General features: G+C 34.7%; 3 protein-coding genes across 3 annotated transcripts; all 3 read right to left on the bottom strand.

Moving 5' to 3' along the window:
• Positions 1-2,041: 2,041 nt before the first annotated feature.
• Positions 2,042-4,054, bottom strand: LOC144560172 (uncharacterized). The gene has a single exon (XM_078309355.1). It carries the CDS (start codon positions 3,980-3,982, stop codon positions 2,228-2,230), a length of 1,755 nt encoding a protein of 584 aa, XP_078165481.1. The 5' UTR covers positions 3,983-4,054; the 3' UTR covers positions 2,042-2,227.
• Positions 4,055-7,952: 3,898 nt separating this feature from the next.
• On the bottom strand, positions 7,953-24,110 carry LOC144560174 (uncharacterized). Its single transcript, XM_078309357.1, has 2 exons — positions 24,053-24,110; positions 7,953-9,876 (listed from the first exon to the last, which is right to left on the bottom strand). Exon 2 carries the CDS (start codon positions 9,838-9,840, stop codon positions 8,089-8,091), a length of 1,752 nt encoding a protein of 583 aa, XP_078165483.1. The 5' UTR covers positions 9,841-9,876; positions 24,053-24,110; the 3' UTR covers positions 7,953-8,088.
• Positions 19,463-24,021, bottom strand: LOC144560806 (uncharacterized). The gene is made up of 5 exons (XM_078310049.1): positions 22,369-24,021; positions 22,196-22,278; positions 21,733-21,869; positions 19,787-19,849; positions 19,463-19,738 (listed from the first exon to the last, which is right to left on the bottom strand). The coding sequence occupies exons 1-5, from the start codon at positions 23,997-23,999 to the stop codon at positions 19,463-19,465; spliced, it is 2,190 nt and encodes a 729-aa protein (XP_078166175.1). The 5' UTR covers positions 24,000-24,021.
• Positions 24,111-24,254: the final 144 nt, after the last annotated feature.

Genomic DNA, 24,254 nt, shown 5'->3' with positions numbered 1-24,254 from the left:
CTCTTGCCATCCGACGACACAGCTCAAGCCCAAGTCTGGTGTCACCGGTGCTGCAAACCCCTTCAATTAAAGTGTTGTAAATGATCAAATCAGGAACGCATCCCATGAGAGGCATTTTAGCAAACACCTTAACTGCAAGCCCAATCTTTTTCAATTCACAGAGTCCCTTGATCAGGGAGCCAAACATGATGTTATCAACACCACATCCTTCTCTCAAGGACTGACCAAGCACACAGAATCCAAGATCCGCTCGACCCATGCGTCGGCAACAATCCATGACAAGGCTGAAGGTATGGATGGTGGGAGAGACGCCTCTATCTCTGGTACACTTCAAGCGATTAAAAAGGTTGAGTACGGCTGAGTAGCGGCTGGAGTGTTTGATTCTAGAAATGGTGGCAAGAAGGTTGTTGATGGTAAGAATGGATGGTGGGTGATTTTGTGGGGAGAGGAGACGATGGAAGAGAGAGACGGCCTCGGGCAGCTGTGTGATCTGTCCAGCTTGGATTCTCTTCCTGACCAATCTCTCCAGGTGACCACCCAAAGGTTTGGCTGCCTTGGCATTCATCGATAAAACCAAGTTAGATGTGAGGGTTTAGGATTGAATCTTGGTCGCAGTAGAGACTAGAGGAGAGATTCTCGCACTATAAAGAAAGCACTGGTTTCGGGAATTCACTGTGAAGAGGGCTTCTTCAATTACGGATGTGGGCTTTGGGTGTAGATCCGAAAATTTTTGAATTAGGAGGAAGGAATAAATTGTCTTGTCCGTGGAATAGGATAAACGATCCTGTTTTACTTATATTTCAAAATTTCACCTAATCGATCCCCTATCGTGATTTTTTTTTTTTTTCAATTAATGAAAAAATTGGAATTATTTTGGGTCTATCAGTTACTCACAAGCAAAAAATCGATGCGGTTCAAATATGTTGAATGCACTGAATAATAATTGGTCTATTGTTCAATGCACTGAGGAATAATACGTTTCACATTAATGGCATGGATATTTATTTGAATTTTTTGAAATATAGAAGTTTATTATCCTAACATGCAAGAGGAATCTTATATCGTGATATCCCAGTATTTTATATAAGCAAAAATATGTCCATTATATAAATATTAATTACTACTTTCTTCCTCAGTTAATTAATTCTCCCTTACTGGTACACCTGTAGCAGCACAAGTGTCCTCCACTATTCAACTGCAACAGGAATAATTTGATATATAACACATCTGTTCAGATGCTAAGTCATGATCATTGCAGCCAAAAATCTATCATTGTTAAGCTTTGTGTGATTAAAACAAACATTATTTCTTTCAAAACACAATCTATAAAATGGTGCCATAAATTATTGAATAGCCTCGTCTGTTGTCTGTGAGCTGTCCTTCTGTCTTGAGATTTGAGAAGGAAAGGAGAAACGCCTGTCAATATGGTCCAATTAAATACACACAAATGAATATAGTACATAAGCACAAAATACACACAAATAGTCCAATTAAAAAAATCCTTCTGAAATTAACGCTGAGCAATTGAAAATGAAATGCAAATATTGTAACAAATATCAAGGTTTTGACAAATTCATAAGATAAACTCTTTTGAACTAACAATCGAGATTAAGATTGATTAATACTGAAACCTGGACCAAAGCAAGGAATTATTAAGTTTAAAAAAACTGGAGATTCAAAGCTTAACTTGAGTTCCAGTGATCTACCCCCGTTTAATTTGAGTTGCATGGTTAGAGAGAAAACGAGTTGAAATGAAGTTCTACAGTACAAGGTGAGTAATCAAGATGCTATTTAATTCATACTCCATTCTAAATTCAGCTGGCAAACAACCCCTAATATTCGAGACAAGGACAAAAACAATTCTATTTTAGGTTAATTTTGGTGTGTCATGCAACATGAGGATATAGGTTCTGTGACTGCTTACAGCCGCCACGAACTAACCAAGGCAATATCCAAATGCCTCCTTAAATTAACCAATTACCAATTCACAAACCAAATTCCTTGGATAGATTTCAAGACCCAGTGCTGACCACAACTAAAATAACAAGCGAAAAATAAAATCATCAGCATATGTCAGAATTCTCGAAAAAGAAAAATAAAATCATACATTACAAAACTAATACTTTTTTTTTAAACATACATGAGCACACACATTATCCCACAAAATTACAGTACGACTAAGCATTTTCACATAATTAACACGTACAACAATTAATATTATTAATAGCTATTGCTTTTCATCTTCATCTTTTCTAACATCTCTCATCTCCGAAATAAGTTTCTTCATTTCAACCGGACTCTCATGATTGCTTACTGCATTTAGAAGTATATCAAAGGTGACATCATCAGGCTTAAGGCCTTGCTCCATCATCTTCTCGGCCAAATGTAGAGCCTCTCTGATTCTGTTATTTTTACAATAGCCATTGATTAAGGTATTATAACTGCGTTTGTTTGGCTTAATGCCTTTTAAATCCATACTTTCTAAAAATTCAGCTGCTTCATCCAGGCGGCCTTCTAGCACATAACCCTGCAACAGTGCATTGTAAGTGATTACATCAGGTTTCACCCCTCTTTCCTCCATAAAACCAACCAGCTTCTCAGCATCACAAGTTAATTGTTGCTTGCATAAGGAATCTATTAATGCATTGAAAGTGACTACATCAGGTGATATGCCTTGACTTACCATATCACGGAATACCCCAATGGCACGGTTCCAGTCACCGACAGCAGAAATCCCATGGATAATTGAACTGTATGTGACAACATCTGGCATCACTCCTCTATCTCTCATATCCCGAAGAAGCTCCGAAGCACGCAAGAAGGACCCCTCTTTGCAACAACCATCTATTAAGGTATTATATGTGATCTCATTCGCTTGAAGCCCAGAGCCAACTAATTTGTCATATATTTCAAAAGCCTTGTTGATATCACCAAGTCCACAAAATCCAAGAATGAGACCATTGTAGGTATAGACATCGGGAGCAACTTCTTTCGCAACCATTTCATCAAACATTCTGAGAGCACTATGAGTGTTACCCTGGCTACACAGACTATGAATGAGAATGTTGTAGGTGATTGCATCTGGAACAACACCTTTAGCAGCCATGTCATCAAACATCCTCAAACCACTATTTGTGTCACCCTGGCTGCAGAGACCATGAATAAGACTGCTGTAGGTATGCAAATCAGGAACAAGTTTACAAGCAGGCATTTCAACAAACACCTTCTGTGCTGTAATTACATCACCATTTTTGCACAGGCCATCAATGAGAATGGTACAAGTGATCACGTTGGGCCTCACTTTTTGAGCAGCCATCTCCGTAAAGACCTCTACTGCCATATCAATTTCACCCTCTTTGCAAAAGCCATGGATTAGACTGCTATAAGTAATAACATCAGGTTTGGAACTACCCACTTCTTTTGCCATCCGACGACACAGCTCAAGCCCAAGTCTGGTGTCACCGGTGCTGCAAACCCCTTCAATTAAAGTGTTGTAAATGATCAAATCAGGAACGCATCCCATGAGAGGCATTTTAGCAAACACCTTAACTGCAAGCCCAATCTGTTTCAATTCACAGAGTCCCTTGATCAGGGAGCCAAACATGATGCTATCAACACCACATCCTTCTCTCAAGGACTGACCAAGCACACAGAATCCAAGATCCGCTCGACCCATGCGTCGGCAACAATCCATGACAAGGCTGAAGGTATGGATGGTGGGAGAGACGCCTCTATCTCTGGTACACTTCAAGCGATTAAAAAGGTTGAGTACGGCTGAGTAGCGGCTGGAGTGTTTGATTCTAGAAATGGTGGCAAGAAGGTTGTTGATGGTAAGAATGGATGGTGGGTGATTTTGTGGGGAGAGGAGACGATGGAAGAGAGAGACGGCCTCGGGCAGCTGTGTGATCTGTCCAGCTTGGATTCTCTTCCTGACCAATCTCTCCAGGTGACCACCCAAAGGTTTGGCTGCCTTGGCATTCATCGATAAAACCAAGTTAGATGTGATTGTTTAGGATTGAATCTTGGTCGCAGTAGAGACTAGAGGAGAGATTCTCGCACTATAAAGAAAGCACTGGTTTGGGGAATTCACTGTGAAGAGGGCTTCTTCAATTATGAATGTGGGCTTTGGGTGTAGATCCGAAAATTTTAACTCGATAGATGAGAATACCTTTTTTTCTGCACATCAAACGCCATATAAAATCGATAATTGATTGTCAGGTAAAATCGTTATCCTGATATAAAATTGGCATTCATATCAAACACCATATAGAATGACACATTGAATAAAGCCACATAATATATTCACTGCATATGTATGTTAGCATTGCGTATTGGTTAGTTTATTGATTTATTATTATTTGAAAAAAAATATTTGATCATTAATTGGGAATATTTTGTATTTGAAACAAAAATTAACAAATAAGAATGAGCAATTAAACAATTTAGTTTTCATTTAAATTCTAGTCTCTTTTATCTTAATTTGTTTTTCTTAAGAATTTGAAATTTTGAATGTTATTATTTATTTTTATTTTCTCTAACAAAATTTTCTAATCGAACAAAGAATCAAGAAATTTTTAATTACATCGGGACAGTTGGTCAATCTACATATTATTAACAATTTTGTCTTTCTCATAAAAGAATTGACCGTTGTCCCATTCATGTTTCAATTAATGTTTGATTATATTGGCATTGTTTAGATTGCTCAAAGCCCTTTCGGTGCTCATAGAAGTCTTGCATGATACATAAAACATCTCGATATCATTATTCCAGTAATTCTGTATGAACTCATAGATTATTTTCCAACTTTTTTCCTTTTTCGTAAGAACACTTGTTTTTTTTACTTTATTTTATTTATTCTATACTTAATTATTTTGAAACTGTGGAGTCTACTCGATCAAGCACGAAACCAATTATTGAAATTGAAGTTCGAAACCAATTATTCCAATACTTTTTTGTATAAAAAATTGCAAGTTCGGAATTTGACTGATGGATATTTAAAATTGAAACGCTCAATCCCACCTTTAAAAAAAAGGTTGAAATGCCTCCTCTTTTGTTTAGTAAAGAGACCACTTATTATGAAATTATTTGATGCTGTGTCTGGATTAGCTACAGGTATTTAACTTTCTCCTCCCTTATTCAATAAGAACTCGCTTAGCAAAAAGAATAAAGCTATTGGTAGGGACAGATCCATAAAAAAATTTGGGATAGGCAAGTGTTTACCCTTGAATTTTAAAAAAATAATTTGATCTAGTGTAATTTTTAATGTATGTCTTCTTCGATTCTGACCCAACATTGTGTCCAATCTTGGTCTAGAAAAAAAATTATATCAGGTTCATATTGAATGTGTTAGAAGTTCTCATTGGCTAGTAGTTCGTGCTAGCACAAGATCCGCTCGAAAAAAGTTTGTAAATAGCTTGCGTGATCCAGGTTAATTTTCCTTTCTCTCCTTAATTTATTAACCAAAAGACAAAAAAAAAATTAAACCCTAAGCCAAAAAAAAAAGTCTCTTATAAATTAAGCTTACCTTCTTTTATAGGTACCTGGCCTTCTTACTAACTAGTGATATCTTCTTACTAACACAAATAATTGTAGAAGAATTAATTCTGATTTGTTGGTATAGTGTTACATTAATCTTTTTTCTATCTGACAATAACTTTAGGCGTGAAACATATTAACTCTAAAATTTCAGGAAGGTAGTCAACTCATGCCACAATTCAAAAGTTAAATTTTTGGAATTAAAAAAAGAATTATTTTTCATTTAAGGTTTCTACACTGTGGGACCATTATATTTTTTTTATATTTAAAAAGAAACAGAGCCTCAATTTCTCATTGAATTAGCCTAAAAGTTTTGTTACATTAATTCAACCTGTAAGAAAATATGTCTAAGACAAGCATGTCAGCAACTATAGTTACTATGATTGTGGGATCTGTAAATTCTAAAAACATTTATAATCACCTGTTAGTTTTCAACTAAGGAGACATTTCAGATAAATGAAAAAAAATTCAACGTATGATAAGGTAACAATGCATTGGTACAGACCTGACTGGTACAATTGCACTGGTAAAGCACCATCTCTACTGATACTGGCACCATCAATAATTCTACCGTCAGCATTGAAATTCATATCACCTAATTTAATCATTACAGCACTCTTATTAATAATTCATATGAATTTAGATCGAGACCGTCAGATCTGTTTTGGCATGAATATAAAAGGGGCCCGTACACCCACCTCGGACCGGATTGACCCGGATTCTGATCAGATGGTCCAGATCTAAACTCAAATTTGAGTTAATTCAGAGGATCTGGACTCCTCTTATTGAAGGCCTTTGCAAAATGGTGATACCAGACTTGAATTGGGAGCACATACCATGAGAGGCATTTTAACAAACACCTTAGCTGCAGACAACATTTTTATGGAAGATCTTTGCAGCCTTGATCTTTAATAACAGTGTTGTAAGTGATCAAGAATTGAATTAGGTGCACATCCCTGATCACCTACAACACTGTTATTGAAGGTCATTGCTGCCCTGGTGACATCAGATCGACTTGAATTAGGAGCTCATCTCATGGGAGGCATTAACAAACACCTAAGGTGCAAAAAAACCCTACGTTATCTCTGTAGATATGTCTTAAAAGGAATGGCGGCTGAAGAAGTGCTTTTATAGTTGCAGTTTGGTTTTATAGGCCGTATTTGGGCCATGAAAATCAGGCCTCGCCAAAACAAAAAAAGGTGCTAATAAAAGAATCTGAACTCATTAATCTTGGATTAAGTAATTGATTTAACCGGACCCCTCTGGGCTCTGGCCCTCTCTTTTATATACCTTCCTCTGCCTTAGACTAAAGAAGAAAGGAGCAGGTAAAATACCAGTTTGTTGTTTTGGTTAAAAGAGATCTTCTCTTTTTGTATAATTGGGTATAATTTAAAAAGAAATTCAAAGAAGGTTGTAAATTTCATTGGTTGGTTACTATAAAGTTTGCACCTTTCTTCCTCAGTTAATTAATTCTCCCTTACTGGTACACCTCCTGTAGCAGCACAAGTGTCCTCCACTATTCAACTGCAACAGGAATAATTTGATATATAATACATCTGTTCAGATGCTAAGTCGTGATCACTGCAGCTGAAAATCTATCATTGTTAAGCTTTGTGTGCTTAAAACAAACATTATTTCTTTCAAAACACAATCTATAAAATGGTGCCATAAATTATTGAATAGCCTCGTCTGTTGTCTGTGAGCTGTCCTTCTGTCTTGAGAAGGAAAGGAGAAACGCCTGTCAGTATGGTCCAATTAAATACACACAAATGAATATAGTACATAAGCACAAAATACACACAAATAGTCCAATTAAAAAAATCCTTCTGAAATTAACACTGAGCAATTGAAAATAAAATGCAAATATTGTAACAAATATCAAGGTCTTTGACAAATTCATAAGATAAACTCTTTTGAACTAACAATCGAGATTAAGATTGATTAATACTGAAACCTGGACCAAAGCAAGGAATTATTAAGTTTAAAAAAAACTGGAGATTCAAAGCTTAACTTGAGTTCCAGTGATCTACCCCCGTTTAATTTGTGTTGCATGGTTAGAGAGAAAACGAGTTGAAATGAAGTTCTACAGTACAAGGTGGGTAATCAAAGATGCTATTTAATTCATACTCCATTCTAAATTCAGCTGGCAAACAACCCCTAATATTCGAGACAAGGACAAAAACAATTCTATTTTAGGTTATTTTTGGTGTGTCATGCAACATGAGGATATAGGTTCTGTGACTGCTTACAGCCGCCACGAACTAACCAAGGCAATATCCAAATGCCTCCTTAAATTAACCAATTACCAATTCACAAACCAAATTCCTTGCATAGATTTCAAGACCCAGTGCTGACCACAACTAAAATAACAAGCGAAAAATAAAATCATCAGCATATGTCAGAATTCTCGAAAAAGAAAAATAAAATCATACATTACAGAACTAATACTCTTTTTTTTAAACATACATGAGCACACACATTATCCCACAAAAGTACAGTACAACTAAGCATTTTCACATAATCAACACGTACAACAATTAATATTATTAATAGCTATTGCTTTTCATCTTCATCTTTTCTAACATCTCTCATCTCCGAAATAAGTTTCTTCATTTCAACCGGACTCTCATGATTGCTTACTGCATTTAGAAGTATATCAAAGGTGACATCATCAGGCTTAAGGCCTTGCTCCATCATCTTCTCGGCCAAATGTAGAGCCTCTCTGATTCTGTTATTTTTACAATAGCCGTTGATTAAGGTATTATAACTGCGTTTGTTTGGCTTAATGCCTTTTAAATCCATACTTTCGAATAAAACTGCTGCTTCATTGAGATGGCCCTCTAGCACATAACCTTGCAACAGTGTTGTATATGTGATTACATTAGGTTTCACTCCTCTTTCCACCATAAAACCGACCAGCTTCTCTGCTTCACAGGTTAGGTGTTGCTTACACAGTGAATCTATTAATGCATTGAAAGTCACTACATTAGGTGAAATGCCTTGATCTACCATATCGCGGAATGCCCCAATGGCACGGCTCCAGTCACCGACAGCAGAAATCCCATGGATAATTGAACTGTATGTGACAACATCTGGCATCACTCCTCTATCTCTCATATCCCGAAGAAGCTCCGAAGCACGCAAGAAGGCCCCCTCTTTGCAACAACCATCTATTAGGGTACTATATGTGAATTTATCCGCTTGAACCCCACAGCCGACTAATTTGTCATATATTTCAAAAGCCTTGTTGATATCACCAAGCTCACAAAATCCAAGAATGAGACCATTGTAGGTATAGACATCGGGAGCAACTTCTTTTGCAACCATTTCATCAAACATTCTGAGAGCACTATGAGTGTTACCCTGGCTACACAGACTATGAATGAGAATGTTGTACGTGATCACACCTGGTACAACACCTTTAGGAGCCATGTCATCAAACATCCTCAAACCACTATTTGTGTCACCCTGGCTGCAGAGACCATGAATAAGACTGCTATAGGTATGCAAATTGGGAACAAGTCCACAAGTAGGCATTTCTTCAAACACCTTCCGTGCTGTGATAACATCACCATTTTTGCACAGGCCATCAATGAGAATGTTACAAGTGATCACGTTGGGCCACACTTTTTGAGCAGCCATCTCCTTAAAGACCTCTACGGCCATATTAATTTCACCCTCTTTGCAAAAGCCATGAATTATACTGCTATAAGTAATAACATCAGGTTTGGAACTACTCTCTTCACTTGCCATCTTACGACACAAGTCAAACCCAAGTCTGATTTCACCAATGCTGCAAAGCCCTTCAATTAAAGTGTTGTATGTGATCACATCAGGAGTGCATCCCATAAGAGGCATTTTAGCAAACACCTTAGCTGCAAGCCCAATCTGTTTCGATACACAAAGTCCCTTGATGAGGGAGCCGAACATGATAGTATTAACACCACATCCTTCTCTCAAGGACTGACCAAGCACACAGAATGCCAGATCTGCTCGACCCATGCGACGGCAGCAATCTATGACGAGGCCAAAGGTATGTATGGTGGGAGAGACGCCTCTATCTCTGGTACGCTTCAAGCGATTAAAGAGGTTGAGTATGGTTGAGTAGCGGCTGGAGTGTTTAGTTTTAGAAATTGAGAGAAGAAGTTTGTTGATGGTAACAATGGATGGCGAGTGATTTTGTGAGGAGAGGAGGCGATGGAAGAGAGACACAGCCTCGGGCAGCTGAAGGCTCTCTCCAGATTGAATTTTCTGTTGTACTAATCTCTCGAGGTGAGGAGCGAAAGGTTTGGCTGCGTTGGCCATAGAAAAATAAAACCAAGTTAAATGTGATGGTTTAGTCTTGCGAACAAGTACGTGAATATATAGGTTGCGGGACGATGGGGTTCTTATCGGATCTTAGATCCGAAATATTCCAACCTGATCCGAAGGTTGAGAATTTTTTTTTTTTTTTTTGCTTCTTAAACGCCCGTAGGTTTGGAAGGTTGAGAAGTTGAGATGGATTAATTTGGGTAAAGTCATTTTCATTTCATGTGTTAATTTTCTTCGCGCCTTAATCAGATTAAGAAAGAATGGCTGCGATTATGTATCATAATTAGTTGTCAGAGTTAGATTGAAATTCAGATTTCAGATATTTAGTTAATATTAAGATGAAATTAACAATAAATCAGAGTTAGATTGCATATTGTGTTGCTACTCGAATAAATCGTTGATCCAAGCGATAATACTCTTAAAAATGCTAAAATTATATTATAATTAATATATTGTTTTAAATGCTGAACATATACATTTTCATTATTGAAAAAATGAAGTTATTTGTCATATTCGTAATTAAGCAATATTTTTAATAATAATTCTAGAATATTTTTATAGTTGTAATTTTAATTAACAAAGAGAGTAATATTTTGTATTGCAAGAATGGATATGGTAATATCACTTGCAAACTAATTACAAAAATTTATGTAACACTTCTGAATGAGCATTTCTATTTTTTTTTACAAGTGGAATGAAGATTCTCCTAATATAATTAAATTAGTCCTCTTATTCATATTGAGTGTTTTTATTATTTGCTTTAATCGCTTTATTTTGTTATGGCTTGAATGTTTCTATTGAGTGTTTTTATAATTAAATTAGTCCTCTTATTCATATTGAGTGTTTTTATTATTTGCTTTAATCGCTTTTTTTTGCTTTAATCTGAATAGATTATTAGTTAACAACATGTGTCATTTTGTTATGGCTTGAATGGTATTTTTTTTATTCGTTGGATGATTGAATTTTTTACTGAGATTGATTTTCTCTAATTTTATGATCGGGTCATCCAACAAAATTTAGATAATTATTAGAGAAATCTAGATATATACCCCCCCCCCCCCCCCCCCCCCCCCCCCCCCCCCATCATAACGAATCCGTATCACCTTAGGTACCTGAGGTGAAAGTTATAAATCCGGACCGTCCTTTTAACATGGCATGAATCTCCAAGCAGATCTCCTACGGTTTCAATAGACTCCGGATTGAATTTGAGGTGGTTGAGTTTAATCTGGATCATCCATTATTTTCAATTGTACCTCAAGTACTTTTGAGGGACACAATTAAACTCCATCATAACTTAGCAATTTAGATATTTTCTCATCAAAATCTAAAAAAAAAAGTTATTTCCCCATCTAAACTTACATAATTTACTTCAATCAATTTAAAACACAACTTAATATTAAGAAAAGAAATGTCAATCATATATACCAATACATTAATTAAAACACTGCACCTCCGTTTCCTTAGAATGGAAATTGAAATAAAATGAAGGGGAAATCAGGAAATTGAAATAAAATTTGTAATGCTTGCATGCTGCTACCATTGTTCAATAAGTATATGCTCTTAAAGAGACATCGTTAGTTGTTTGTCCCCGAAAATTTCATTTCAGATTTAATTGTATCCATGAGATTAATTAAATTTAATTTGATGCATTATTTGTATCTATAAAATTCACAAGTTCTCTTAATAAAATATTTTGCAATAAATTATTCTTGATATTGATATATACTAGATGCACGATGGGTGCTACAGTCGAGGTCTGAGGCAAGAGAGAGGTTTGGGTGATCGGCGGGAGGGTATTGGTCTGATGGCAAAAATAATTTGGGTTTTTTTTTTGGGTCGCCAATGATTTTTGGTATTTCTATTTTATTTTTTTTGAAAAAATACTTTCAGTGACTGGCGACAGGCCCGGTCGCTAATATCGGTCACATATAACATTTTTTGCTGTAGTGATTTCAAATTGACATAAATATTGAAGGATTCTATAAATTTTCAAATTGTTTCAAATTTGTTTGGATTTTGATCGGACGATTCAAATTTCAATTGTGAATTAACAAATTCAGTTTCATTATTTGAACGACCTAGACCTAAGATATATCTTTTATTAATTAATGCCATTTTTGTGGGGATTTATTAGGCAGCAAATTAACCACATCAACAATTAATGTCTGTCATTTGTACTATTAAGCAATGCCAAAACGAATATTAAGCTATCTCAAAACAAATATTTAGCATTGGTTGAATAAATAATAAGATTTGGATAACAAATATTAAGACTTCCGTGAAGCAATATTATTAACAATTAATGGAGTTATTTCATCGACATGGCGGGCCTCCTGCACGGAAAAAATCATTATTAATTAACAATTGTTTGTTTAAATCAAGGTTCAAAATAGCGTTTATCGCGTCATAGTGGGGAGCTTTCAAAAAAAGCTACAAATAGCGTCGCTATAGCGAAAGCTATGCCACATAGCGTTTTTTTATTTTTATAAAAATTATATTATATATTTGTACTAAATATCAACATTATTAGTCTCATAGAACAATAAATAATACCAAATTGATTAAAAAATTATAATATTCATATTGAACCAATACAAAGTCCAAATTGCGACTCAAAATATCTATAGTAATACTAATATCATAAACTATCGATCTTTTTCTATTCAAAATATATTCAGTATCATGACATAATATTTTTTTTTCTATTTAAATTTCAAAATAACTTAGACATCATGACATAATTAACTATCTTAATCCATTCAAGATATTCAAACTACCATATAGTAAGTATCATTTTGTTACTTCAAGAAATATCTTAATATATTCAATATGAGTTTTTATTTAAAGCCCATATAAATTGAAAAGAAAAAAAAAACAGCTCATGTTGCATAGTGCGCTGTAGCTTCCTTATTTGATTTCATTTGATAGATCTCTTATTTAATAATTAATAGTTTAATATAAAGCTTAGTACGTCAATTGCAAAAAAAAAATTACGGTTAAAATCTAGCGCGCGCTATTTGCTCTATACGCTATGTGCTATAGCGGACCGCTATTACCGCTATAGCGTCTATAACTCAAATAGCATATGTCGATGCCATAGCTTAGCGTTTAGGGTCCAAAAACGCTATAACGCCACTATAACGACGCTATAGCGCACTATTTAGAACATTGAATACATATTAAGTATTAGATAACAAATATTAGACTTTCGTGAATCAATATGAGACATTTATCTCAATATTAACAATTTTTTAATACATATTACGTATTAGATGACACATATTAAGATTCTTTTGAAGCAATATTAAAAATTGAGTTGTTTTAGCACCAAACTTGGTCGACAACTGACAAAAGCAATTAAGACTTTTTGAAGCAATATTAAGAGTTAAAAAAACCAATATTAAGACATTTGTGAATCAATAATAAAAATTCTGCTTTTTTAAGCACACTGGTGGGCGCTGACGTTGTGCGTTGCAAATTGTAAAGTGGTCCAACAATCAAAGTCTTTAAGCGTTAGAGTCGGAAGATAACTGAGAGACTTTAGACGGGGACGATCTGTGGGTGTAAAATGATCCAATATTATCCGATTTCGTCTGAGTTCGAATTCAAAAAATTATTTATTCATATCTGTATCTGCAGAGGCAGATACATTATATGTAAATAGAGTCAATTGACTCTCATTTATTTAAAAAAAATTATATTTATTGTTAAATTTGTATATAATTTAGTAGAAGATGTTACATAATTGTCAAATTGACCCCCATTTGCAGCATAAGAAATTTATATACTTGACCTCTATTCACATTTGACTCCCATACCTTAAATGTTTGGTTCCGCCCCTATGTATATGTATCCAAAAATTATAACGGATAAGGGTACAATAAGATTTTAAATACTTGTATCTGACCGTTTATACTCCTAAACCATAACAAATGCACGATAAGTTCTTAAATTGATTATTTAGTTACATATTCATACCAATGATTTATTAAACTGCATATACATATATATATTTTGATGAACAATTTTACAATATGACATGATTAGTGACTAATATTTTGATAATTTGATATATATTTTGTAATCAACAAATTTATTATGAAAAATATTAGATCTAATTTATGAGTGAAAAATTATATTTAGGTGTTATTTTTTTACTGAAATATACATTAGTAATTTATTTTTAATTATCTGAATTATACTCATATCTAATCCGTGTCCATCCGATATTTGATCCGTATCGATAATGTTTAATATTCATTCCATATCTGTATTCGAAAAATTATTATAACGGAGAAAGATACGGTTTGATCACTATCCAATATGTATCCGACCGTTTGCACTCCTAATCGTGTCTCATAATACAAATAGCTTAAATTATGTACGCACTTTCTGTAAAACAATAATAAAATTTTATTTTTATTTTTATTCTAAAATTAATCTAAATAAAGAAAATTATACCTCTCTCTCTGTATATAACTCATTAAAATTATTATAAGTGCATATACAAAATACATAAGACTTCAATTGTGGTCTACTACAATTCCGGTCTAATTTTTATTCGAACTCAAAACCCGATTCAATTTGACCCATTAATTTTGAAAAAAAAAATTGATCTAAATACTACAACTATATACAACTCAAAAGTATATCAAAATTATATCAATTCAACAATATACATCTAAAAATTATATCAACTAAAAAAAAATTAGAGTAGGGCTACCATACTTTGCAAATTAAAGTGAGTGTTTTAATTTGCGTTCATATCTCTAGTTTCAAAATTCAAAACGTTGATCTGAACTGTTCAAGTTAATATCCATATTAAATTGTACTTGGAGACCAAATTTTATATTTTTTGAAAAATTATTACTAATTTTTTTAAAATTTTGAAAATCACTGTTTTTGATGGTCCAGAATTTTCTAATAACACTGATTTTCAAAAATTCTAAAAAAAATAGTAAAAAAATTTCAAAAAAATATATAATTTGATCTCTAAGCACAATTTAATATGGATATAAACTTGAACAGTTCGGATCAACATTTTAAACTTTAAAACTAGAGATATGAACGTAAATTAAAACATCAACTTTAATTTTCAAGGTAGCCTTACTCAAAAGAGTTATATCAGTTTCTAATTTGAATAATTTGAAATTCTGTTCGACTCAAAATCTGAAGAATTGAATCATGCATGTTTGAATCTTGGTTTATATATTAAAAAAAAAATCGGTCTCTAGAGCCTAGAAAGCTCCATTGAATTGAACAATAAATAGCATTAAAGAGAGAAAAGTACGTAGGTAGACCCGCTGCTGTTGTAAAACCCTAGAAATCAACCCCTTTCTCCATTAATTGCTCACTACCTTCAATCTGCTTGTGTAAGGTGAGATTTTTTTTCCCTGTTTCTCTCATTTGTAGATTAATTAAGTTCGAAAAAGTCTCACTTCTTTTCCAAAATTATTCTTTTTTGTATATACACAATCTTAGGGTTTAGTGTTTTTTTTCCATCTATCTTTCTCTTCCTGGGTGGGTTGCTCAAAATTCTCTATTTCAATTTAGCAACAGATGAAATTAAAAATCAATTGATTCTCTCTTACATTGTTTCCAATTCGATAGCAGCTTGCTTGCTCATAGTTACGCGGTGTTCCTTCCGTGGTTTGTGCAATTGTAACATCCGATAAATATAATATTTTTTTCCTTTTCTAGAAATTATTTTAGATGTTTATATAATATTTATAAAAAGTTTAGGGGTTTAAAGTATAAACAGTAAAATTTGATAACGTGGCACACTATGGCCACGCGGCTTATGTATGTCTTGCCATCTTGAATTTTTACCACCGTTAAAAACCCCCATAAAAGCATATTTATCTCTCTTTACTGTTGTGATTTTATTATTCTTTGTCAAATGAGTTGCATCTTGATTGCTTTTAGTCAACAAAGGGATCATCAATGGTGAGCATTAGGCTCAAGGGGAAACTGTTAGAGACCAAAAATCAAGGAGAGAATCTGAATCAAACAGAAATTGATGAAGGAGAACACTCACAACCTTCCGATCAAGTAGAAATGGAGGCAATGAATGTAACCGATCGAGGTATGTGTTCTGATCCCATCCCGTTTTTTTTTATTATTGAAAACAGGAAAGAAACTTTTTTCATTATCAAATCATTTGGATTGAGCTTTAGCTTTAGGTTTAGATTTAGGTTTAGTATCAAAGCCTTTGAATTTATGTTTGTTTTTCTAGATTTGTTTTGATCTACTATTAATTAAGTTCTTCTAAGAGAATATTAAGACTTGTTGAAGAAATATTAAGTGCAGGTTTGAGGTTAGATTTAGGTTTAATATCAGTTATTTAAATACATACTTGTTTTGCCTTCATTTTTATTATGATTTAGTATCAAAGCATTTGCATGCAGACTTATTTATAGGTTTAGGTTTAGAATTAGGTTTAGCACCAAATCTATTGAATCGATAGGGTTTTTCCCTTCATTTCTAGCACTAGTACTTCTAGATTTGTTAATGATCTACTATTCTGATATTCTGATAGAATATTAAGACTTATTAAAGAAATATTAAGTGTAGGTTTAGGGTTAGATTTATGTTTAATATCAGTGATTTGAATACAGACTTTTTTCGCCTTCATTTTTATTAAGATTTAGTATCAAAACATTTGCATGCAGACTTACTTTTCCTCAAAATTTAGGATTAGTTCTTGGCTTGTTTTGATGCACTATTAAGAGTTTAAGACTCTTGGGATTCATATTAATACTTTAGGAAGTATTGTAAAACCAAAATTAACTTGTAAGTATTTCACAAATTGAGCATTCAGTCCAAAAAGTTATAATAAAAAGCTGAAAAATTACTTTACGGTATTAAGTATTTTAAACTTTCTAAATCTATAGTCGCAGTCAAGAAAATTGTTGGAGGAGAAGTTGCGAGTCAGAGCACAAGAATGATACAATGTGGACAGAATTCTGAGTCAGAGCAGCCGAAATCAGGAAAGAAACCGAAGGGACGGCCGGTGGGTTGGAGGAAAGGTAATTATGGCTTCAATCAATGTCATGATCTAATAATTTAATTGGACATTTATATGATTTTTTTTTTGTACTTTCCTGTGTTTGTAGACACTCATATGAAGAAAGAGAAATCCAATAAGCAAAAAAGTATCACACACAGATGCTTTCCTGATGAAATGATGGATTTCTTCTATAACAAAGTATATGATAAGCTTTCGTCTAAGCATAAGGAGTTGTTGTCTAAAACCCCCTTTCTCCACCTCTTTTGTTTTCCAAAGAAAACCCTAGCCAGCAATGTTGTCCTACACCAGATTCTTTTGATGTGGGACAATAATAAACGTTGTTTCAAATTCAAGGGGTCTGTTCTGAACTTTACCTCCGAGGAGGTATCTTTACTGATGTGCCTTCCTTGCAAAGGAAAACCAGTCTCATACCCTAGAGAAAAAGGGGCAAAACGAAAACCTTCCGTTCTTCGAAACAAATATTTCGAACCCAACAAATTCATCTTGAGAAAGGATCTTGAGGACAAGATTTCGATTGCATTAAATGAAAACCATGAAGCAAAAGATGTTGTGGGGTTGTTGGTTATGTACCTCTTCACCACTGTACTATTCCCTTTAGCTTCTGGATATGTGCCAGTTAACATGTTTCAGTATGCTGAAGACATTGAAAGTTTGTGTGGTTATAATTGGGGGAATGCAGTCTACCGGATGTTGAAGGACAACATCCCAACTTGTTCTTTGTTTTGTAAGAAAATGGAGAAAGGTGGAGAGACAGAGAAAAAACTTAAGGGACAGCTTCCAGGGTGCGCTTTGACACTTATTGTAAGTTATTGTAACTCAGACTTATTAAAAAACATCTATATTAAAAATAGATTGTTTAAATACTAACACTTTAATGAATTGATACCAATACTTGATAGCATTGATATTATTGGCTTTCTTGCTTGGAAGTATTAATGCTCTTCTAACACCATTATTTTCTTCCATTTTGTTTTTTTTCCCCTTTTTGTAGGTGTGGTTCTTTGAACACACGAGATTTACTGGGGCACTCAAAAGCACTGGTGCCATTCCAAGATATCTAAATTGGAACTTGGATAAAAGTTGGAAAAGAGCAGGTTTTGTGCCTGCAATTGACGATGACAGAAATGTGGATGTCAATGGCAACAAATTGGAATATGATGAGCATGAGCAACCTTTGAAGGGATGTGGTTTTGTTATATCGCCTTTCAAAACTATGCTTGTGGATGAAGAGCAATTGACACTTTTCATCAACCAGGGAGTGTACCACATGTTGATTCAAATGTGCCCTATTTTGTCGAAGTTTGGGGTGAATCATTGTGGATGTATTGCGAACCAAGTTCAAGCAGATAGGATTCAAGAACTTGAATATAAAGTGCCATCCAAAGAAAGTGAACCACGTCTTCCTAAAGTATCTTCTATGGTTGAATATAAAGTGCCATCCAAAGAAAGTGAACCACATCTTCCTAAAGTATCTTCTATGGTGGAACACGAGAATCCATTAGGTAAGCAAAATTGAGCTGAATATTTTGAATGTATATAACATATAGTTTTCTGTACTTTCAACTTAAGTGCTATATGTTAAATTAACTTGAAGGCAGTTTTCTGTATTTTTGCAGCAGTTTTCTGTATTTCTGAATCAATATTTAGACCTTATGAACCAATATTAAGAATTTCTAAATCAATATTAAGCCCATTTGAATCTGTCACATCAATATTAAGACTTGTATTAAGGCTGTAATAGAAACTTATGTATTGCGGACCCAACTTCACAAGACTGTTTTAATTATGTATTTTGCAGTTGTTGAAGGTGCTACTGCAATGGAATGTTCTTCAAAAAAAGCAGCGAGGCCCTTGAAAAAGAGGAAATTAGCTTCCAAGAGTCGAACATCAGATGGTTGAGTGGGTTGCTAATGGCAGTTAATGAAGTGGATTGTTTTTTGGGTTTTGTTATAATCTTTCCTCAGCCCTATTAAGTGGCTTATAGTGTTAGGAGTTGATATATTTTGTGGAGCTTGTGGACTTATAATAGACAATGAATTGTTTTCTGTATTGTTTGATGCCTGTGTGCACAATGAACTGTTTGTGATTGCTTTTAGATGCTTTATTTTAGTATTGTGTATCAAGCCATGTAGGCTTGTAATGGACATATGCTAGTGAGTAGATAAAACCCTTTAACAGGTTTAAACTTAGGTCATGCATTTATAGTTTTATACTGAATGAATATTTAAAATGTCTTATTATAAAAGAAGCCTTTTTTTTTATACGAAAAATTGGGAAAGGGAGAAAGTACTATAAAAATTATTCATGAAAAATATATATATATTTTTTCCCTCGTGCAACTACTATAACTCCATTAAATTGACTTAATAGCTGCGTACCTTCTAATTTCTAATATCTGCATGCGAACCTTTTTTTTAATAGCGGCGTACTTTTTTTTTGAAAATTTCCAATAGTGGCTATCAGAATTACAATATACCAGTATACACCATAAAACAACTAAACATTCCTACGGCAATTACAGCAATGAGAAACAGGAAATCAAACCAAAAACTACTAGACCGAGAATCCCTCAATTCCCTGCACTACTCAACAAAATTTCATCCACAACTTGGCTTCTTTATTGGCATGATGTGCAATCCAAATTGGGTCTGTTTCACCCTCTTCGAAAATCTTCTTATTGCGTGCCCTCCATAAAAACCAGCAAACTGCAAAGAAATAGGAACCCCATTTATTCCTGGATATCCATCTCTTGCAAGCTCTCCATGATTTATCTACCGTAGCCAGCACTGTGTAACCTAGCTGTAAGATGTTAACACCTAGCAAAGCATTCATCCTTGTCCAGCATCGTCTTGCCCTATCACACTGGAAAAATAAATGCATCGCAGTTTCAATAGGACAATTTAGGCAAACCTCACAAGGCAAGTCACACTGTAAACCTCGGTGGATCATAACATCGTGTGTTAGAAGTCTCCCCTGTAATAATAGATAAACAAAAACCCGAACAGTTGGAGGTATTTTGAGCTGCCAAATGAACCGGTATCCCCAAAGTGTTTTCCCTGCTGATATTACCATCTTATAGAATGAATTAGCTGAATATTCATTGTCTCTTGTCCATAACCATACCACTCGGTCCTCTGCATGTTCTTGTACTTGGGGTACCTGACAGAGACCACTACTTATGGCCATTTGAAGTGAGTATTTTCTGGTACAAGGTTCAGGGGTAAATTGGGAAATCATTGTTGGATACGACCAGGAATAATAGCGGCGTACTTTGTAAACAAAATCCAAAGCAACTCACTTCACAAGCATTTAATCAAACATCATCAGCGCGTACTATGCAACGCCATTAGCAGCCATGTCATCAAACATCCCCAAAGCACTGTGTTACTGTGGATGTAGAGACCATGAATTAGGAGCACATACGTATCGTTAGAGGCATTTTAACAAACACCTTAGATACAGATAACAATCTTATTATATATCAAAGGTGTTTGCAGCCTAATTGATCTCTAATAAAAAGTGTTGTAAATAATCAAGAGTTGAATTAGAAAACACATCTGTGATTACTTACAGCACTGTTATTGAAGGTCATTGCAGCGCTGGTAACATCAGACTTGAATTAGGAGCACATCTCATAAGAGCATTTTAGGGCTGGTGTATTTATTTTAGTCTATGGCTTACGATACCTGGCGTACTAAAATAATTTTAGTGGTAAGTTAAGTACTGAAAATGAAAGGAAGAAGAGACTTAGGTGTGAAGCAGAGAGAAGTAATGGATCCCTCCATTTAAAATTAAATGATATATTAGTCAATTTAATTTTTAAATTAATTAAATAAAAATTTAAGTAACCCTTTTGAGCAAGGACTCAAAAGCTTTGGTGCTATAGATAGCATAAGAACATCCTTGATGCTATAGATAGCATAAGAACATCCGTACTACGGCTTCAAAAACATATCGTATAAATTTTAAACTTCAATTTAAGTACCTCAATAAATTGGTTATATAATAAGCTTGTAGAGTACTAATTTTCACTATTTTTGAAATTTTTTTACTATTTTTTATGATTCATAAAAGATAGTCTAAAAATAAAAGAAAATTGTTAATATTTTAAGCTATTTTTTTCCATCTTTCATAAATCATAAAAATTAGTAAAAAAAATTACAAAAATAGTAAAAATTAGTATTTTACAATCTTATTATATAACTAATTTATTGAGCTACTTAAATCGAAATTTGAAGTTTATACAATATGTTTTTGAGACCGTAGCACGGATACTCTTATGCTATCCATAGCAGCCAAGCCTTACTCCTAAAAGGGACAGAAGAAAAAAAAAAGTTAAATTTACATAGATATATTGGATATTATGATGTATTTATGGAGAAATTGACTATTTTGAAAGTTTGTGTGAGCACACCGAAGATTTTCCCATAAATAAAAAACCTTCAATGGAAACTTCTAGAAAATTAAAAAAAAAATAGTTATAAAGAAACACACATCGCCATAAAATAGGCAGCCGGATTCCATAAACAACGCCCACTTGCTATATGTATCCGTCTTTTATCACCAAAAAAAAAAAAATATGAAAACAAAACACCAGTCTCTCTCTCTCTCTTTTATGGCTAGATGCAAACGCACATATATACACACAAAATGATAGGAAATACTGGTAGACTCACAATTGGTGACAGCTATATATGCTAATTGATTTAAAATGACAAGTATTTCATTTGAAACTAGTTCAGACAAAATTAAATTTGCAATGACTTGAATAAAATAAAGTTAATCGACTAAAATGGCACAAGTATTGGACTGCTCAAATGTTGAGTGTTGACAGATACAGATTTTACAAATAAGACCTTGTAAACATTTACATTTGTCGTCGGGTCGACTGACTCATAAACTAGCTCACGAACTAGGTCAATACCATTTACCATCCCCTGAAATTCAGGATTTCTGAATTGTTGGGCTATGACATTGTCACCTGAAATCCATACTGCATATGCAACAACAATTGATGAATAATTAATAACAAAGTTGAAGAAGTTGCTAGTCTGCTTGAGCTGAAGATTACTACAGGATGCTGGTTTGTTACCGGTCTTCAGTAGTTAGTGAATTCACACTTGTGCAAAAGTTATACACAAGTATTCATTTTTATTATTTGAAAAGAAAGATACACATTGAATAATGATCTTAGCAAAGTAAATTTCAGATCACAATTAATTTTAGATTCCTTTTGCAGCTTGAATGCAAGAACTGATTTCTAGCCCAATTCCTCAAGTATTTTTCTTTTCTATTTTCTTTTCTGTTTAGCATGCATGCCATTTTGTTCTTGAGATCCCAAATGCTTAACTGGTACCGTGCTGGTACCAGGATAGTACTGGTACTTGCTAGTAATTTGGGACCTGCAATTTGGACGATTCAAGAAAAAGTCAAAAGTATGATTACCCTAAATACACAAGTCAGATTAGGAAAGTAGTCAAAAGTATGATTACCCTAATGATGTCACTGCATTTAGAAGTATGTCAAACGTGACATCATTAGGCTTAAGGCCTTGCTTCATCATCTTCTCGGCCAGGTGTAGAGCCTCACTCATTCTATCGTTTTTACAATAACCGTTGATTAATATACTGTAACTGTGTTGGTCTGGCTCAATGCCTTTTAAGGCCATCCTTTCAAATAAAACTGCTGCTTCATTGAGATGGCCCTCTAGCACATAACCTTGCAACAGTGTTGTATATGTGATTACATTAGGTTTCACCCCTCTTTCCTCCATAAAACCAACCAGCTTCTCTGCTTCACAGGTTAGGTGTTGCTTACACAGTGAATCTATTAATGCATTGAAAGTCACTACATTAGGTGAAATGCCTTGATCTACCATATTGCGGAATGCCCCAATGGCACGGCTCCAGTCACCAACAGCAGAAATCCCATGTATAATTGAACTGTATGTGACAACATCTGGCATCACTCCTCTATCTCTCATATCCCGAAGAAGCTCCGAAGCACGCAAGAAGGCCCCCTTTTTGCAACAACCATCTATTAAGGTACTATATATGAACTTATCCGCTTGAACCCCACAGCCGACTAATTTGTCATATATTTCAAAAGCCTTGTTGATATCACCAAGCTCACAAAATCCAAGAATGAGACCATTGTAGGTATAGACATCGGGAGCAACTTCTTTCGCAACCATTTCATCAAACATTCTGAGAGCACTATGAGTGTTACCCTGGCTACACAGACTATGAATGAGAATGTTGTACGTGATCACACCTGGTACAACACCTTTAGCAGCCATGTCATCAAACATCCTCAAACCACTATTTGTGTCACCCTGGCTGCAGAGACCATGAATAAGACTGCTATAGGTACGCAAATTGGGAACAAGTCCACAAGTAGGCATTTCTTCAAACACCTTCCGTGCTGTGATAACATCACCATTTTTGCACAGGCCATCAATGAGAATGGTACAAGTGATCACGTTGGGCCTCACTTTTTGAGCAGCCATCTCCTTAAAGACCTCTACTGCCATATCAATTTCACCCTCTTTGCAAAAGCCATGAATTATACTGCTATAAGTAATAACATCAGGTTTGGAACTACTCTCTTCACTTGCCATCTTACGACACAAGTCAAGCCCAAGTCTGGTTTCACCAATGCTGCAAAGCCCTTCAATAAGCGTGCTGTAAATGATTAAATTTGGAGTGCATCCCATAAGAGGCATTTTAGCAAACACCTTAGCTGCAAGCCCAATCTGTTTCGATACACAAAGTCCCTTGATGAGGGAGCCGAACATGATGGTATTAACACCACATCCTTCTCTCAAGGACTGACCAAGCACACAGAATGCCAGATCTGGTCGACCCATGCGACGGCAGCAATCTATGACGAGGCCAAATGTATGGTTGTTGGGAGAGACGCCTCTATCTCTGGTACACTTCAAGCGATTAAAGAGGTCGACTACGGTTGAGTAGCTGTTAGGGTGCTTTGATTTAGCAATGGAGGCAAGAAGTCGATTGATGGTAAAAATGGATGGCGGGTGATTTTGTTTTTGTGGTGAGAGGAGGCGATGGAAGAGAGACACAGCCTCGGGCAGCTGAAGAGGTTTGGCTGCGTTGGCCATAGAAAAATAAAACCAAGTTAAATGGTTGAGTGTTCAGTCTTGCGAAGAAGTACGAGAAGAGATTGTCGCTAGAAAGGAAGAAGCGAAGTCCAACATAATAATAAAATGGAAGCGTCTAATTATCCACCATTTGTCCACAGCTTTGATTTGCGCGAATACTGTAAAATTACTTCTGCATACTGTATAATTATACAATATATCACATAAAATATATTAGTTAATCACAAAACATCCAGCAACTATTTGAAGTGGTCC

Source organism: Carex rostrata, chromosome 10 (genome assembly GCF_964058835.1).
Source record: "Carex rostrata chromosome 10, lpCarRost1.2, whole genome shotgun sequence".
In the NCBI taxonomy this organism is placed as follows: domain Eukaryota; kingdom Viridiplantae; phylum Streptophyta; class Magnoliopsida; order Poales; family Cyperaceae; genus Carex; species Carex rostrata.
Note: the sequence above shows the minus strand (reverse complement) of the source record. Positions and strands in the feature narration are given on the sequence as shown.

Coding starts and splice junctions, on each gene's coding strand:
- LOC144560172 (XM_078309355.1), bottom strand. CDS start 3,982: ATGAATGCCAAGGCAGCCAAACCTTTGGGTGGTCACCTGGAGAGATTG.
- LOC144560174 (XM_078309357.1), bottom strand. CDS start 9,840: ATGGCCAACGCAGCCAAACCTTTCGCTCCTCACCTCGAGAGATTAGTA.
- LOC144560806 (XM_078310049.1), bottom strand. CDS start 23,999: ATGGCCAACGCAGCCAAACCTCTTCAGCTGCCCGAGGCTGTGTCTCTC. Junction 22,279..22,368: donor AATGCAGTGACATCATTAGG/GTAATCATACTT, acceptor TCCAAATTGCAG/GTCCCAAATTACTAGCAAGT. Junction 21,870..22,195: donor GGGATCTCAAGAACAAAATG/GCATGCATGCTA, acceptor TTGCATATGCAG/TATGGATTTCAGGTGACAAT.